This window comes from Elephas maximus, chromosome 7, assembly GCF_024166365.1.
Source record: "Elephas maximus indicus isolate mEleMax1 chromosome 7, mEleMax1 primary haplotype, whole genome shotgun sequence".
Lineage (NCBI taxonomy): Eukaryota > Metazoa > Chordata > Mammalia > Proboscidea > Elephantidae > Elephas > Elephas maximus.
In genome coordinates this window covers 123,250,092-123,269,214 of record NC_064825.1, presented here as the reverse complement: position 1 = coordinate 123,269,214, position 19,123 = coordinate 123,250,092, and the positions used below count along the sequence as shown (strand labels likewise).

Here is a 19,123-nt window from a genome sequence, read left to right as displayed (position 1 = left end):
TTCATGTGTAGGATAGTTTGTCTGCTTTGTGGCTACCTTATTCCTTACCCTATTTTTCTAAATTTAAACCTAACTTTTATTTCTTTGTATCACCTTATCTTCCTCTCCATAAGGAACATCTATGACTACATTTGTTAGTCCCTCTTTATTGTTTTAATGTTGTCTTCTTTTACATAATAACATCGCTGTTATCCTGTTTTGAGTTTTTTTTTTTTTATCTGATATATTCTTTTGATTTCCTTGTCTGGGTAGGCATCTGATTGGTCTGCCCAGTGTTCTAGTCTGGGGTTGATACCTGATACTATTGATTTTCTAACCTAAGAACTTCCTTTAGTATTTCTTGTAGTTTTGGTTTGGTTTTTATGAATTCCCTAAACTTCCATTGATCTGGAAATGTCCTAATTTCACTTTCATATTTGAGAGATGGTTTTGCTGGATACATGATTCTTGGTTGGCAATTTTTTCCTTCAATTTTTTATGTAAGTCATCCCATTGCCTTCTTGCCTGCATGGTTTCTGCCAAGTAGTCTGAGCTTATTCTTATTGACTCTCCTTTGTAGGTGACTTTTCATTTATCCCTAGCTGCTCCTAAAATTCTCTCTTTATCTTTGGTTTTGGCAAGTTTGATTATAATATGTCTTGGTGACTTTCTTTTAACACCTACCTTATGTGGAGTTTGATGAACATCTTGGATGGTATCTTCTCATCTTTCACAATATCAGAGAAGTTTTCCAGCAACAAATCTTCAATAACTCTCTCTGTATTTTCTGTTATCCCTCCCTCTTCTGGTACTCCAATCTCTTGTAGGTTATTTCTCTTCACAGAGTCCCACATGATACTTAAGGTTTCTTCATTTTTTTAAATTCTTTTATCTGATTTTTCTTCAAATATATTAATGCCAAGTCCTTTATCTTCATGTTCAGAAATTCTGCCTTCCACTTGCTCAAATCTGCTTCTCTGACTTTCTATTGAGTTGTCTACTTCTGTAATTTTATTGTTAATCTTCTGAATTTCTTCTGATTGCTGTCTGTCTATGGATTTTTCTAGCTTATTAAATTTTTCATTATGTTCCTGAATAATCCTTTTAATTTCCTCAATTGCTTTATCTGGGTGTTCCTTGGCTTGTTGTGTCTATTGCCTCATTTCCTTCCTGATGTCTTGAAGGGTTCTTTATAATAATATTTGTATTCTGCCTCTGGTAATTCCGGGAAGGCACTTTCATCTAGAAGATCCCTAGATTCTTTGTTACGAGAGCTCGTTGAGGTGATCATGGTCTGTTTCTTTATGTGACTTGATATTGACTGTTGTCTCTGAGCCATCTATAAGCTATTGTATTAGTGTATTTTATGTTTGCTTACTCTGTCATAGCTTCTTGCTTTGTTTTGTTTTAATACTCCCAGATGGGTTGCTTGAGTGAGCTAACTTGATTATTTTTACGTTTGGAGCTCTGCTGTCCTGTGCCCTGATGGCTAGAGCTGTTATTATGTACATCAGTCTAGGATTCCATTTACTATTCTTGTATGAATTCAGCTCAGGTGTCCAGGTAGCTAGCTGATCATCAAGTGTGTGGTACAGGCTCTGTCCTAAAGTCTTAGAGGGGCAGGGGTGATTGGTGTAGGTATCAGTATCTGATTGCAGCAGGGGTCACACTCTGAAGAAGGCAGGGGCTAAGAATCATCCCCCATGTGTCTCTGAGGAAAGCGTGTCCCTGTTCCCTAGAGGGTACAGGTGGGTGGTTTCTGCAGATAGACCATGGGCACCCAGTGTTTTTGGTTGTAAGGACTGGGAGGTACCAGTTATCCTTGGACCCCTGTCACTGGTGGCTGTATGACCTGAGTGGAGGTAACAGTCTTTAGGCCCCTCATGTGGGTAGGTGAGGACCCTGTTTAATAGGCAAAGCAATGCCAAACTTCACACACCCACCTCTCTGCCAAACAGCTGAAATAGTTAGAGTCTACCAACATGGGCCTATTCTCCTGAATTAGGCCCACACAGGTCCATGCAGAGGGGAAAGATACTCAAATCCACGGGCCATTTATGCCTGGACATGAGCCGCTTCTGTCCTGAGCTCCCTCATTTAGTGGAGCTGGCAAATTATCTTTTCCCCCAAAAGCAAATTTATTCCTTCCCCAATGCTGGAAGGATGGCTCTCGATGCTCACCAGGGCTTATCTCAAGCCCAGGGAAGTCAGCCTCTGAGGTTGGCTTAGGAGCAGGGAGCCATGGTAAAAAAAATACGTACACAAGTACTTAGCTTTTGCTGAGAGCGCTGTTCTTCTCTGGTTCCGCAGGTGTGAGTAGGCTGTGTGGTTAGCTGCTTCTCCCTGACAAAAATGTGGCCGAATGCTAGTACCAACCCGCCGCTTCCACTCCTGGCAATAGTGCCTGAGGGCTCCCTGCGATTCAGGCCCGGCAACTCCTCTCCTCTTCTGAACCGTCTCTTCCTTCCCCTGACCCACAGTTCATTTTCGAAGCTTGCCTTAAACGTTCAAGGCTCCTAGCTTGTCATAAATATACTCATTTCAATTTTTTTCGGGTCTTTATTGTAAAGAGTGCTCACCAGAACTGTCTGCTATCCCTCCATCTTGGCTCCACCTCCGGCTATCTACCTTTGAGTGGTGCCATCATATTGCCCAGGTCCATCTGTAAACCAGGTATGACTTTTCTCTTCTTCAGTCAACTGATCATAAGGGACTCCTCGTGTGGCCATAGGGGCACACGGAGAGATAGAAGGTAATGTGACAGAAATGGAGACCATGTGCATGAGGGCCACCTTCTCAGGCAACTTACTTGTACCGTCAGTTCCTGCTTGGGACTGATCTCTTATATACCACTTCCATTTAATGATGGAGTGCTGCTGTGCATATCCAACTTTATGACTCTGTGGATCAGACAACACCTAGTTCATGTTGGCCAGCTCAGGCTGCATGGTGACTTGGTGTCCCATGGTTAAGTGTTCAGGCTCTAGTAAAGCCCAATAAAAAGCCAAAAACTGCTTCTCAAAAGGAGTGTAGTTATCTGCACAGGATGGCAGGGCTTTACTCGAAAATCGTAGGGTCTCTGCTATGATATACCAATAGAGGCCTGCCAAAGTCTCGAAATAGCATCTCTATCTGCCATGGACTCTTCAAGCACCACTGGATCAGCCAGATCATATGGTCCAAGGGACAGAGTGGATTGCACAGCAGACTGAACATATTGCAGAGCCTTCTCTTGTTCTGGGCCCCACTCAAAACCAGCAGCTTTTGACTCAATAAATGGGCCAGAGTAGCACACCCAAGGGAGAAATATGCTGCCTCCAACAACCAAAGATTCCCACTAGGCATTGTTCCTCCTTTTTAGTTGTGAGAGGATCCAGATGCAAAAACTTTTCCTTCACTTTGGAAGGAATATCTGGACATGCCCCATACCACTAGATCCCCAGAAATATCAATGAGGTGAAAGGTATCCAAATTTTTGTGAGATTAATTTCCCACCCTCTAACAGGCAAATGTCTTACTAATAAGTCCAGAGTCATTGACACTTCCTCTTTACTAGGTCCAATCAGCATTATGTCATCAATGTAATGGACCAGCGTGATGTCTTGTGAAAGAAAAAAGCGATCAAATTCCCTGAGGACTAAATTCTGACATAGAGCTGGAGAGTCGATACAATGCTGATGTAGGCAACTAAAGGTATATTGCTGGCCTTTCCAGCCAAAGGCAAACAGTTTTTGATGCTCCTTTGAAACAGGCATAGAGGAAATGGCATTAGCCATATCCATAGCTGCATAACAGATATCAGAAACCCAAAAACCACTGTGGTTGAGTCGACTCCGACTCATGGTGACCCTATACGGAGACATACTAATTTGTTCAAGCAATGAGACTACATCTGAATAGCAGCTGCATTTTGAGTAACCACTTGGTTAAGTTTTGAATAATCCACTGTCATTCTCCAATATCCATCTTTTTAAAATTTTTTTACACAGGTGTAATTGGTGACTTGAATGGGGATGTGGTGGGAATCACCACCCCTACAACCTTCAAGTCCTTGATGGTGGCAATAATCTCTGCAATCCCTCCAGAAATGCAGTATTGCTTTTTCTTTACTATTTTCCTAGGTGGGGCAGTGCTAATGGCTTCCACTTGGCTTTTCCTATCATAATCGTCCTTTCTCCATTTGTCAGAGATCCAATGTGGGGTCCTGCCAATTGCTGACTATATCGATTCCAATTATGCATTCTGGGACTGGGGAAATCACTACAGGATGGGTTCAGGGACTCACTGGACCTACTGTGAGACAGACATGAGCCAAGACTCCATTAATAACCTGACCTCCATATGCCCGCGTTCTGACTGGTGGGCCATAGTGATCTTTTGGGTCTCTTGGAATTAGTGTCAGTTCAGAGCCAGTATCCAGTAATCCCTGAAAGGTCTGATTATTTTCATTTCCCCGTGAACAGTCACTCTCGTAAAAGGCCATAGACTCCTTTGGGGAAGGCTAGGGGAGAAATTAACAGTCTAAATTTTTGGCAGTGTATTCGAGTAATTCCTCAAGAAGACCCAGCCTCCATGTCATTCAAGGGGTTGTGGGTCTTTAAACTCACTCAAGTCTGGGAATTGATTGAGGCACCCTGAGTCTTTATTCTCGTGATTCAAGTTAGACCGCTGTTCACCTGACCTAGAATTTATCTGTTTGTGCAGATCAGGAAATACTTAGTAGATGTCCCCTCTATTTTACTCTCAGGGACACCATAACTAAGTAGCCCATGCCATAAGTCCATATGAGTCAGATTATTCTGATTAGTGCTTTGACTTTGCTATCGATTACTGTAACCATGGCCACCTTGTCTTTGTCGATTCAGTGGTGCCACTTGGCCTCTACCACCACAGGCTCCAATCAGCCCCATTGTACTTAGGTGTCTTACTTCCCTCTGTCAAATCTGACTTAAATAAAATATCAATCACAGCAGGCTTCAGTGATGGCTGGGGCTCACTTCACAAATTTGTTCTTCACTGTTGTGGGAAAAGGTGTGTCACCCAGGCATTGCATGTGTGGTTCTGTGGGTCTAAACTGATAAATCCACTCTAGGATGCTAATTTCTCTAAGCCTTTGAATATCTTCTTCTGCAGTATACCAAGTAAGGTCTGGTACTTCACTTCGGTTTAGCGTAGGCCACCTTATAATCCATGTTTCAGCAACCCAACTGTAATGGTTAAACTTGTGTGTCAACTTCGCTGGGCCATGATTCTCAATGGTTTGATAGTTGTAGGATGTTGCAATCACTTCCATGATGACATTTGATATTATGTGATCACCTTCATGGTGGAATCTGCTGTGGGTAGCCAGTCAGTTGAAAGGGATTTTTCTTGGGTGTGCATCCTCCACTGAATGTAAGTGGACATTTTGGCATGGCTTGTGGGCTTTTGCTCCTTCTGGATTCTGCAGCTGGTTCCTGTTCATCTGACCTCTGGTTCTTCGGACTTGAGCTAGTAGTTAACCTGCAGTGTTGGTTGGTAATCTTGGAATTCATTGATCTTCATGACCCATGAGCAACAGCTCTACTCTCTGAGCTGCCAATCTTGGTTTCATCAGCCCCTGTGGCTATGTGAATCAGGAGAAGCCTCTATGCTGACCATTGGACTTGGGACATTCCAGCTTCTAGAACTGCGAAAGCCATTTCCTTGATATAAATCTCTCTCTCTACATATATATGTGTGTATTTATATTTGTATTTATATTTATATGCTTTATCGGTTTTGCTTCTCTAGAGAACCCAGCCTAAGACACCAACCAAATAAACTATTAGATCCTTTCCTAACTTCTCAAGCTGAAACATTGGATGAAGAATCTATGCTTAGTGAGCCCATATCAATAAACTCAGACTGATCCATCTTTATGTTCCTTGTACCATTTTCCTATACCCTTAATAGCCATTCCCACACACACTCCCCAGGTTGGTTTGTACATATTAGAAAAGTCAAGCAGCTCTTTTGGAGTATAACATACATCCTCCTGGGTTACACTTTGTACTTCACCTTTTGGGGGTCACTGGGACTTAAGATTTGTTATAGGTCTAGAAGCCAAAACCAGTGGGGAAATGTTTTGAGAATATTCAGCATTGTCTTGTAAAGCATCTGCCTCAGGTGATGTCCCAGGCGATGACCCAGAAAGAGGCACTTTAGATGCAGCTGAGTTAATCTCATTAGATGGCAGTGGAGGGGGTAACAGGTGCGTTGGCAGTAATGATTCAATGGAATTTAGGGGCACAATGTCTCCAGGTCCCTGATTATTTGCCCATATGTCCCATTCCCAGATTTCAAGGACCCCATTTCTTTCCAATGAATGCCCTCACTTTAACTTCAGATACTTCTCGAGTTTGGCAGTTAAGTTGGCATTGTAATTCAGCCACTCTTACAATAAAACTCTCAGTTTGGTTTTTGGAATTATGAGCTGTTACTACAAGAAATAAAGCTTTCTTTCAAGGCACAAATGGAAACTCTGAAGTCATTTATGCAGTGCATGAGATTGACTCTGAAGCCCTGAGCTTTCTTTCACCAGTTTGTCTACCAATACTAGGACCAACTAACCAGCTTCTTTATGCTTCTCATTAGTACAAAATTGTAGAATGGTATCATACATGCAATCACCCAGAGCCTCAGCTTTTGCCAGTACCTGATCTACTGGTGGTAATATTTTGCATATTTGAACTGTCACCTCATACCATGGATTAGCAGTGCCCTCTTTACTATACTGGTAGCAGAGTCATCAACATCTTTAAGACTAACAAGACTTGGGAACCAATTTAGAGAAAATGCATCCTTACAATTTGTTTCTCTAGAATCACCGTTGGTACCAAAGGTCTTAAGCTGGGTTCTCTAGAGAAGCAAAACAAGTAATGCATATAAATATATAGAGAGAGACATATATATCAAGGAAATGGGTCAAACTGTTGTAGAGGGTGTAATGTCCCAAGTATGTGAGTCAGAATAGAGGCTTCTCCTGATTCACATAGCTGCAGGGGCTAGCAAACCCAAGATTTGCAGGTTGGAGAGCAGGGCTCTTGCTCACAGGTTGTGAAGATCGATGAATCCCAAGATCAGCAGGCAGAACTGCAGGCAAGTTGCTAACTCCAGTCCCAAGAACTGGAGGTGAGATGAGCAAGAGCCAGCTGCAGGATCCAGAGCAGGCATAAGACCCTGAGCCCTGCCAGAAGGTCCACCTACACTCACATCAGGCCACATGCCCAAGGAAATTCCCTTTCAACTGATTGGTTATTCACAGCAGATCCCATCATGGGGGTCATCACATATCAAAACAAGGAAGTGACCACAATAACACAAGACTGCCAAAACACTGAGAATCATTGCCCAGTCAATATGACACACAGTCTTAACCATCACACTACTGAACGGCATTTAATATGTAACCTACTTTACAAACTCAGTTATCATCAAAGGACAGTCTGCAATAGAAAGAAGAGCTCCTCTGGTCTGCCTTTGCCTGGTCCTTTGTTACAATGTGATGAGTCACTTTTTTGTGGCCTTTCTAAATCCCACCCAAGTGATCGAGTGGGACAATGCAAATAAGATAATTGTAGCCACCAAGGGGATTGGTCAGTTTTGCCTTAAAAGAGAGCTAATTCCAGAACAGAGAGAAGACGTCACCACTCCAAGGAAGACTGGCTCGGAACCAACACATTTTTGGACCAAAGATCCTTGCATTGAGAAGATCATTGAACGAAGAGTCTCAGACAGAGAGAGAGAGCTGTAACACTGAATGCAGTGAGAAATGTGGCAGAGACCGAGCAGCAGGAAATAGTGGGTTAGCATTGACGGCACTGTTTTTTTTTTTTTTAATTCCAGACCATGGAGAAAGCTGAGTGTCTTTGGACAAAGGCCAGGGAGAGGCATATGTGCTAGCATGGCTGGGAAGAGGCCGTCCCAATGGATGAACTTTGTCCTGAGTGTTCCTAAGCCTGAATTGTAACTGTTACTTCCCTAATAGACCCCATAATTGTCAATATTGTCTGTGAGTTCTGTGTGGCCATTGCAATGATTTATTGAACCCAGCAGAGAAGTAGAGAGTGCGGTAGGAGGGACGGTTGTTGTCAGAATTGGTAAAGATGGCTGAAAGAGGAGACATGACTAAACTTCTTTTCATAGGAATCAGCCTTGGCCATTGCTCTTGAACCTCTTTCTGCCTTGTGAAGTTCCAGAAGGTCAGACACCACCCTCACATCATTTATACATGTGTCTAGTTTATTCCATGAGAGCAGGAAACTGACGACAACTCTGACTCTGCTTAAAAATCTTTGAAAAAAACTGGGAAAGATAACTAGCCAGAAACACTAACCACATGGCAAAATGAATATCATGCTCTCAGGAATCATGTAAACTCCTCCTTCCTCCCTCCTCAAGACACAGTAAATCAGGGATGTGGAAATAAATTCTCTCTTTAATATGTTGTGAAATGTCCTAATAGCTGTATGACTTAGTGAAGGAATACAGGCCAGATATTGTCTTATGGAGGAGCCTGCCTCAAAGTGTCCCTCTCCTGTCATTTCCTGGACTTCATTCTGTATTATGTTTCTTATTGTAGCACCTTTTCTGCTGCTGTGACAGCCCTGCAAGGAGTGCAACAGACCACACCAAGGGCTGACTTTAGTGTACCCAAGGTAGGACAGCCTGCTGCTCTACACTCAGATCTGTGGAAAAGGATGCCAGTGAAGAAGATCCTCGGGGTAAGTCAGGTGCAGATCTGGGAGAAGACTAATAATGCTGTAAACTCAAAATTGATCAGATTTAATGACAGATACTCTCTCGTACAAGTCTAATATCACATCTACTGATCTTCAGGACAGCAGTATTTGATGTTCAGGCCCTATCACTTGAAAAAAAATGGCATAAAATTCTATGACATCCTGTTTCTAATCCATGTGAGTCATCCATGATAAATATATTTAACTTCCACGTGGAAGAGGAGCAAAAGAAAAGGCCATGTGTGGACTACATGGTGTCCACTCCACAGGCTTCCCTGATACCTGATGGCTTCCTATTGCTAGTATCTTTCTCTGGGTCTCTTTCTCAGCCAGTCCTGCTCTGAAGATGATGAAAACTCTTTTATCCTTCATGTGTTTCCTCTCTGGAGTCTTAGGTGGATTTCCCTGAAAATAATGAAAGGTGTAAAGAAAGACAGCTTAGTGCTAGTAGAAAGACAGTGAATATAAAAGTTTCTCTGTAGCTCAGGCTTCAAATCACTGGGACAAAGTCATTGTTAGCACTTTGAATCCTTTTTAATGTCATTGGACATTTGTACTCAAACTCCCCTAATTTTTTATCTCTATACTCAGTCATGGCCCCAGGTCCCAAATCCCAAGACCATGCCATATTTGCTCTTTTCTCATTATCTCCTGTAAGGACTCTCTTTCCTTTAGGTCACTTATCCTTACCAGAAAAATTTTTACTAACTCCTGTTTCTCCCATATCTGGGCATGTGACGAAGGAGAGCAACAGTTCTCATAGGAGTACTTATGACATAGTGGGTTGTCATTTTGGGTACCATACAGTGTCTCTGAGCAAGTCCTGGCAAAATCTTCTTTTACTTTGAAATTCCTGGGTCAAAGACAGATATCCCAAGAGATAATTTTGGTAAGTTACAATATTCACAGTTCTTTATATGGAAAAAAAAATTTTTTTTGATAAGAGACTATCAAGAAGCACGTCTGACTATTCCAAACAATGGAGCAAGAAAGTGACTCAGTGGTTACAGAAAGGTTGGCTTGGGCACCATTTCTGTGATAGATAATTGGTTTTTACTTTTGTCATCATTTCTAGGTTGTCCAGATCCTGACTGGCTTGATAAACCTCACCTTGGGAATAACGATGATGTCTGTCTCATTGCCATCTGATGGACCAAAACCCATTTCAGTATACACACGTTACACAATACGGGGTCAGTAGTGGTGAGTAGAATACCTTCTGAAATAATTGGAGACAGTGTCTTAACTCTACCTTGTATTTTATAACCTTGAGAAATATATCTAATCTCCCTCTGACTCAGTTTTTTCATATTTAATGTGGGAATAATACTATAAAAGACTGAAAATTAGGCAAATTAAATATTTAATATATATCAGTTATAATATATTACAGCAGCATGTAACCAAAAACCCAAGCCAGAATGGCTTAAGTATTGAAAGCATTGATTATCTCAAAAGGAGGTCAGTGGCAAGTCATTTCCACATTGGTCCTTAGCTGGTGATGCAAGAGCTCATCAAGGACTCCTGCTAGACCTTATCAGACTTCTTGTTCTTTTTTTTTCTTCTTCTTTTCTTTTCTTCTAGCTCCACCATCATCTTGCTGACCTCACCTCCAGCTTCTCTGTCCTTGCCCACTTCACTCCACCTGACTCCCTGGCCTCCTTGTTATTCCTTGAGCCTTAGGATCTTTTTTTCCCTCAATTGGAAATGCTCTTTTCCCATATATCTGCTTGGGCAAGAGAGGATGTCCTAGAGCATAGGTGTAGTCTAACAATTTTTACTTCCTTTAAGTCTTTGCTTAAATCTCACTTCTCAATGAGGCCTGTCCTAACAACCACAGTTAGTACTATAACACCCCACTGCCCCAACCTCAGCACTACTGATGTCTCTTACTCTGTGCTTCTCTTTATTTATTTATTTATTTTGTACTGTTGATGAGGGAAACCCTGGTGGTGTAGTGCTTAAGTGCTACAGCTGCTAACTGAAAGGTCAGCAGTTCAAATCCGCCAGGCACTCCTTGGAAACTCTATGGGGCAGTTCTACTCTGCCCTATAGGGTCACCGTAAGTCAAAATTGACTCAATGGCAGAGGGTTTGGTTTGGTTGGTTTTTGTAGATGAAGCTTTACAGAACAAACTAGTTTCTCATTAAATTGTTAGTGCACATATTGCTTTATGACATTAGTTAACAACACCATGACATGTCAACACTCTTCCGTCTCAACCTTGGATTCCCTATTACTGGCTTTCCTGATCCCTCTTGCCTTCTATTCCTTGCTGCTGGGCTAGTGTGCCACTTTAGCCTTGTTTTGTTTTGTGGGCCTGTCTAATCTTTGGCTGAAAGGTGAACCCCCAAATGACTTCATTACTGAGCTAAAAGAGTGTCTGGGGTTCATACTCTCAGGGTTTCTCCAGTCTCTGTCAAGCCAGTTAGTCTGGACTTTTTTGTGAGTTAGAATTTTTGTATACGTTTTCTTCCAGCTCTGTCTGGGAACCTTTATTCTGATCCCTGTTAGAGCAGTCGGTGGTGGTAGCCGAGCACCATGTAGTTGTACTGGACTTAGAGTTGCAGAGGCTGTGGTAGATGTGGTCTATTAGTCTTTTGGACTAATCTTTCCTTTGTATCTTTAGTTTTCTTCATCCTCCCTTGCTCCTGAAGGGGTGAGACCAGTGTTGTATTTTAGATCCCCACTCAAAGGCTTTTAAGACTCCAGGTGCTACACACCAAAGTAGAATGTAGAACATTTTCTACATAACTGTGTTATGCCAATTGAGCTAGATGTTCCTTGAGACTATGGTCCCCACAGGCCTTAGCCCAGCAATTTGGTTCCTTAGGAAGTTTGGACTTGTCTATGGAGTTTCCATGACCTCACCTTCTACATTTTTCCGGCTTCCCGAATATTGTGTACTGTCTTACCCTTCACCAAAGTTACCACTTATCTATTGTCTATTAAGTGTTTTTGCATCCTCATCCTTCGCCTCCCTTGTAGCTATCAAGGGTTGTTTCTTTTTGTGTGTAAACCTTTTCATGATTTTTTACATTAGTGGTCTCATAAAATGTTTGTCTTTTTGTGATTGACTTTTTTTCACTCAGCATAATGCTCTCCAGATTCATTCATGAGATGCTTCCCCACTTCATCATTATTCTTTACTGTTGTGTAAAATTCCACTGTGTGCATGTACCATAGTTGTTTGTTCATCTGTTATGGGCATCTATGTTGTTTCCAACTTTTTGCTATTATGAACAATGCTGCAATGAACACGGGTGTGCATATGTCTATTCGTGTGACGTCTCTTATTTCTCTAGGATGTATTCCTACAAGTGGGGTTGCTGGATCATATGGTATTTCTATTTCTACCTTTTGCAGGAAACACCAGATCATTTTCCAAAATGATTGTGTCATTTTGCTTTCCCACCAGAAGTGCATAAGAGTTCCAATCTCCCCTTGGCCTCTCCAACATATTTCCTGTTTTTTTGATTCCTGCCGGTAATGCTGGGGTGAGATGGTAGCTCATTGTGGTTTTAATTTCCATTTTTCTAATGGGTAAAGATTGGGAGCATTTCCTCATGTGTCTGTTGGCCACTTGAATGTCTTCTTTGGTGAAATTTCTATTCATTTTCTTTGCCTATTTTTTAATTGGATTATTTGTCTTTTTGTTGTAGAGGTATTGGATTTTCTTATGGGTTTTAGAGACCAGACCTTTGTCTGATTTGTAATAGCCAAAATTTTTGTCCTGGTCTATAGGCTCTCTTTTTACTTTTTTGGTGAAGCCTTTTGATGAGCATGTGTTTAATTTTTAGAAGATCCCAGTTATCTAGCTTATCTTCTAGAGTTTGTGTGTTGTTGGTTATGATTGTATCCTGTTAATGTCATGTATGTTTACCTGTGTTTTATTGACTATGCAAAGGGATTCGACTCTATGGATCATAACAAATTATGGATAACATTGTGAAGAATGGGAATTCCAGAAAGCTTAATTGTGCTCATGAGGAACCTATACATAGATCAAGAGGCAGTTTTTCAGACAGAACAAGGGGATACTGATTAGTTTAAAGTTAGGAAAGATGTATGTCAGGGTCGTATTCTTTCACCATACCTATTCTGTCTGTATGCTGAGCAAATAATCCAAGAAGCTGGACTATATAAAGGAGAATGGGACATCAGAATTGGAGGAAGGCTCATTAACAACCCGCATTATGCAGATGACACAACCTTACTTGCTGAAAGTGAAGAGGACTTGAAGCACTTACTAATGAAGATCAAAGACCACAACCTTCAGTATGGATTGCACCTCAACATAAAGAAAACAAAAATTGTCACACCTGGACCAATGAGCAACATCATGATAAACGGAGAAAAGATAGAAGTTGTCAAGGTTTTCATTTTATTTGGATCCACAATCAACAGCCATGGAAGCAGCAGTCAAGAAATCAAAAGACGCATTGCATTGGGTAAATCTGCTGCAAAGGGCCTCTTTAAAGTGTTGAAGAGCAAAGATGCCATCATGGAGACTAAAGTGCGCCTGACCAAAGCCATGGTATTTTCAGTCGTATCATACGCCTTTGAATTGTGATGTTGGCGAAGAATATTGAATATTGGATATACCATGGACTACCAGAAGAACGAATAAATCTGTCTTGGAAGAAGTACAACCAGAATGCTCTTTAGAAGCAGGGATGGCGAGGCTGTGTCTTACATGCTTTGGACCTGTTGTCAGGAGGGATCAGTATCTGGAGAATGACCTCATGCTTGGCAAAGTACAGGGCCGGCAGAAAAGAGGAAGACCCTCAATAAGGTGGATTGACACAGTGGCTGCAACAATGGGTTCAAGTATAACAACGATTATAAGGACAGTACAGGACTGGGCAGTGTTTTGTTCTGTTGTGCATGGGTTTGCTATGAATTGGAACCGACTTGAAGGCACCCAACAACAACCTAACAACAACATCATATGCATGTGAAAGCTGAATAAGGAAGACCAGAGAATAGTTGACGCCTTTGAATTGTTGTGTTGGCAAAGAGTATCGAATATATCATGGACTGCCAAAAGAACAAACCTGTCTTAGAAGAAGTACAACCAGAATGCTTTTAGAAGCAAGGATGGTGATACTGTCTTACATACTTTGGACATTTTGTCAAGAGAGATCAGTCCCTGGAGAAGGTCATCATGCTTGGCAAAGTACAGGGTCAGTGGAAAAGAGGCAGACCCTCAACAAGGTGGATTGACACAGTGGCTGCTCAAGCATAACAACGATTGTAAGGATGGCTCAAGACCAGGCCGTGTTTCGTTTTCTGTTGTGCATGAGGTCGCTATGAGTTGGAAACAACTTGACGGCACCTAACAACAACAATGTGGTGTGTTAGCGCTTCTAGCATTTATCCTGTTTTTTCTTCTATGAAATCTATAGTTTTTGTCTTTATATTTAGGTCTTTGATCCATTTTGAATTAGTTTTTGTATATGAAGTGAGGTAGATGGACATCCAGTTTTGCCAGCACCATGTGTTAAAAAGACTGTATTTTCCCCATTTGATGGACTTTTGACCCTTGTCAAAGATCAAGTGACCGTAGGTTGATGGACTTACCTCTGGGTTCTCAATTCTCTTCCATAGGTCAATGTGTCTGTTATTGTATCAGTATCAAGCTGTTTTGACTACCATAGCTGTATACTACACTCTCAGGTCAGGTAGTGTGAGGCCTCCTATTTTTTTTCTTTAATAGTTCTTTACTTATTCAGGCTTCTTCCCTTTCCATATAAAGTTAATCATTAGTTTTTCCAGCTCTTAAAAGAATGTTGTTGGCATTGGATCTGGATTGCATGGTATATGTAAATCGCTTTGGGTAGAATTGTCATTTTCACAATGTTGAGTCTACCTATCCATGAGCATGGTATGTTTTTCCATTTATGTAGATTGCTTTTGGTTTCTTGCAGTATTGTTTTGTAGTTTTCTTTGTATAGGTCTTTTACATCCCTGGTTAGATTTATTCCTAAGTATTTTATTTTTTGAGGGGCTATTATAAGTGGTATTGTTTTCCTGATTTCCTTTTCATTGTTCTGTTTATTGGTGTATAGGAATCCAACTGATTTTTGTGTGTTTATCTTATATCATGCTAATCTGCTAAATCTTTCCATTAGTTTCAGTAATTTTCTCGTGGAATCTTTTGGGTTTTCTTAGTATCATATCATCCACGAATAGGAACAGTGTAACTTCTTCATTATGGATTTGTATGTCCTTTATTTCTGTCTCTTACCTCATTGCTCTAGCTAGGACTTCCAACACAATGTTAAATAGGAATGATGATAAAGGGCATCCTTGTCTTCTTGTTCTCAAGTGGAATGTTTTCAGCCTCTCTCCATTGGGAATGATGTTGGCTTTTGGTTTTGCATAAGGTGCCCTTTATTATGTTGAGAAATTGTCCTTCTATGACTATTTCATTGAGAGTTTTTATCAGGAATGGGTGTTGGACTTTGTTGAATGCCTTTTCTGCATCGATTGAGATGATCATTTGATTCTTTTATTTGTATAGTGGGTTACATTGACTGATTTTCTAATGTTGAACCATTCTTGCATACCTGGTATGAATCCTAGTTGGTCATGATGTGTTATTTTTTTGATATGATGCTGAATTCTATTTGCTAGAATTTTGTTGACAATTTTTGCATCTATATTCATGAGAGATATTCATCTGTAATTTTCTTTTTTGTGGTGTCTTTGCCTGGTTTTGGTATCAGAGTTATGCTGGGTTCATAGAATAAATTCGGAACTATGTCTCTTTCTATGTCCTGAAATAATTTGTGTAGTACTGGTGTAATCTCTTCTCTAAATGTTTGGTAGAATACTCCAGAGAAGCCATCTGGGCCAGAGCTCTTTTTTGTTGGGAGTTTTTTTTTTTTTTTTTGAATTACCTTTTCAATCTCTTCTCTTGTCATGGGTCTGTTCAGATTTTCAACATCATTTTGTGTTAGTTTGGCTAGGTAGTGTGTTTCTAGAGATTTGTTCATTTCCTCTAGGTTTTCAAATTTGTCGGGTTGTAGTTTTTCCTAATACTGTGTTATGATCCTTTTTATTTCATTTGGGTCTGTTGTAATGTCCCCCATTTCATTTTTTGTTTGGGTTATTTGCATCCTCTCCTATTTTTCTTTTTATCAGTTTGGCCAGTGGTTTGTTTATTTTGTTGGGCCTTTCAAAGAACCAATTTTTGGTTTTGTTGATTCTTTCTATTGTTTTTCTATTCTCTATTTCATTTATTTCTGCTCTGATCTTTATTATTTCCTTTCTTCTGTTGGCTGTGGGCTTCTTCTTTTTTTTTTTTTGCTCTTCTCTTTCTATTTGTTTGAGTTGTATAGCTAATGTTTTGATTTTGTTCCTTTCTTCTTTTTTGATGTTTGCTTCTCTTGCTATAAATTGACCTATAAGGACTGCCTCTGCTGTGTCCCAAAGGTTTTAGTATGATGCGTTTTCATTCTCATTTGATTCTAGGAATTTTTTGACTCCATCCCTGATTTCTTCTATTACCCAGTGGTTTTTAACCAGTGTGTTATGCAGTTTCCATGTAATTGATTTTTTTTTCATTGTTCTTCCTGTTGTTAATTTCTACCTTGATGGTGTTGTGTTCTGAGAGGATACTTTGTATTATTTCACTGTTTTGGATTTCGTTGAGGGTTGCTCGGTGCCCTAAGATGTAGTCTATTCTTGAGAATGTTCCATGTGCATTGGAAAAAAAATGTGTACTTTACAGCTGTTGGGTGGAGTGTTCTATATATATCTGTGAGGTCAGGTTGGCTGATTGCGCCCCTTAGCTCTTCTGTATCTTTGTTGAGTTTCTTTTTAGATATTCTGTCCTTTACCGAGAGTGGCGTGTTCAATTGTCCTACTATTGTTGTGGAACTGCGAATTTCTCTTTTCAATACTCTTAGAGTTTTCTTTTTTTTTTAACGTATTTTGGAGCCTTGTCATTGGGTGTGTAGATGTTTATTGTGGTTAAGTCTTCATGAAGAATTGTCCCTTTAATCATTATGTAGTGCCCTCTTTTCTTTTATGATGGATTTTATTTTAAAGTCCATTTTATCTGAGATCATTATTGCCACTCGTGCTGTTTTTTGGTAGTTGTTTGCTTGATATATTTTTTTCCATCTTTTGATTTTTAATAAATTTATATCTTTTTTTCTAAGGTGTGTTTCTTGAAGGCAGCATACTGATGGATCCTGTTATTTCATCCATTCTGTCACTCTGTGTCTCTTTAAGGGTGGATTTAGGCCATTCACATTCAGCATAATTATTGATAGATGTGAGTTTATTGCTGTCATTTTGTAAAGTTTTTTTTTTTTGTGTGTGTGATGTTGTTTTATTTGTTCCTCTTACACTCCTGTGCTGAATTCATTTTGTTCGTGGATTTTTTTTTCATTTCTTTTGTTTTTGTAGATTTTGTTTTTACTTAGACTTTTTGTTTTTCTTCTTTATTTTGATGAGTAGGTTTGTTAACTTTCTTTGTGGTTACTTTGAAATTTATCCTTATATTCCTAGATTTCAACCAATCTATTTTTACTTGGTATCCCTTTGTCTTCATCTCCGTTAGAAAGTTCAATACCTAAACCATTTATTCACTCTTTTATTGTCCTGACATTGTTGTCATTAACAGATTAACCTCTCTGGTTCCCTGTTGTAATTCTTTTGGTTTTGGATAGTCCTTGAGAGTTCATTTCCTAGGCTGGTATCTGCCTGGTGCAATCTTGCATTCCAGATTCAGGCTGTGGTCTGATATTGTTTGTTCTGAGAACAGAGTACCCCCATTAATCATTCTTGTAAGTTTGATTTGGTTTTTATATATACCCTTAATTTCTGTGTACCTGGAAATGTCTTAATGTCACCATCATATCTGAACAAGAGTTTTGCAAGATATATTATTCTTGGTTGGCAATGTTTTTCTTTCAAGGTTTTATGTATGTATGTCAGGGGTGTGATGTTCAGTGAACAGTGCAGATAGGCAGGTAGGAGGGGGTAGGTTGTGATGTGTAGAGCTAAGATGGGTATGGGAGAGAGAAAAGACAGGAGAGAGAATCAGGAGCCAAAAACAAACAAAAAATTGCTAAGGGAGTCTGTCATTGGAGTGGAGAGATGAGAAACTGAGAAATGGAGGAAAACAAAATGGGAAAAAAAGAATAAGGGACAAAAAAAAAATAAAGAAATAAGTAAATAAAAATTAGGAAAGAAAAGCCTCCAGGGATCCCACCAGTGAGGCTTAGAAAACTGGGAAAGTGGTTCCCAGGCTGTGCAGTTGGGCCTGGCTAGAAGGATTAGGGTGTTACACAGTGCCAGAGATTCACGAGACAGGAAAAGAAGGTAAGTATAGAGAGATGAAAACCTGAGAAATAAAGAAAGACAAAAAGAAAAGAAAAAGAAATTCCCTCAGGGATCCCAACAGTGCAGCTGTGCAGACTGGTGAAATGGCTTCCAAGTCACACAGTACAACCCAGCCAGAACGGGCTCCCAGGCCTCAAAAAGAAAAAGAATTAAGCAAAACGAAGCAAAAAAAAAGAAAAGAAAAAAAGGCCAGGGGGATACTACCAGTGTGGCAGCAGGTAGGGGAAGCTCTTCCCCCATCGAGCAGTGCTTCCAGCTTTTTAAGAAGTACCAAAGATGGCACAGGGAGCCACGTGTTCCAGAGAAAGGAGGGGGAGGTGCTGAGCGGCATGGAAGAAACCAAAAGAAGTTGAAAAAAGCAACGCAGCAACAAACAAATGGCATTGTAGCAGCCAGCCAGTGTGGGCGCCATGATTCCAAGAGGCAAGGGGCCAAAGCCAGGGCCTCTTGTCCAATAGACTGTAGCCAGCAGGAGGCAGAGGTGGATAAGCAGTACGGGGGAGAAGGCCAAGGGTGTGGGAAAGCATATATTGCTGTTTACCAGGTGCTCTGGCTCCTGCTGTGATCTCCTGTAAGCTGCTTTCCCTTATTCCTTGTCCTCCAGTCTCCAATGTGGGCGGGGTGAATCCAAGCAGCATGGACCCTGCACTTCTCCGCCAGCCGAGTGACCGCAGCCAGCTATGAAGTGAGGTAGGTCGAGCAGGGAGGAGAAGGATGGGGGGGGGTGGGCTGGCATATATCACTGGTTACCAGGCGTTCCTCTCCCACTGGAAGCTCTGTGAAGCTGCTTTCCTGTACTCCCTGTTGGCCAATCTCCAACAGAATTCCAGGGGGGCGAATCCAAGCTGAGTTAGCTGATAGGGGACTTCCAAACATATCTCTCCTCACTCTCTTTTCTCTTGTCAATTTCTTATTCCATTTGGTGCTTGGCTGAGTTCTTTATTTCTTCATTTGACCTTTAGGGTTCAGGGATCAACATTTGTCTCTGTTTTACTTAGTTTTTCAGGTTTTTGCTGTGGAGG

At 40.7% G+C, this 19,123-nt stretch overlaps 1 protein-coding gene across 4 annotated transcripts in view; it reads left to right on the top strand.

The window, feature by feature from the left end:
• The window catches only part of LOC126080896 (membrane-spanning 4-domains subfamily A member 4A-like), a 382,640-nt gene that overhangs the window by 107,661 nt on the left and 255,856 nt on the right, over positions 1 to 19,123 (top strand). For 2 of the 4 annotated variants that reach the window (XM_049892109.1, XM_049892106.1), the window contains exons 7-8: positions 8,582 to 8,723; positions 9,817 to 9,944. In XM_049892109.1, coding sequence (XP_049748066.1) covers positions 8,582 to 8,641 — 60 coding nt within the window. In that variant the 3' untranslated portion in view covers positions 8,642 to 8,723; positions 9,817 to 9,944. The remainder of the gene's footprint in view (positions 1 to 8,581; positions 8,724 to 9,816; positions 9,945 to 19,123) is intronic. The other 2 variants (XM_049892108.1, XM_049892105.1) reach the window with 2 other exon arrangements.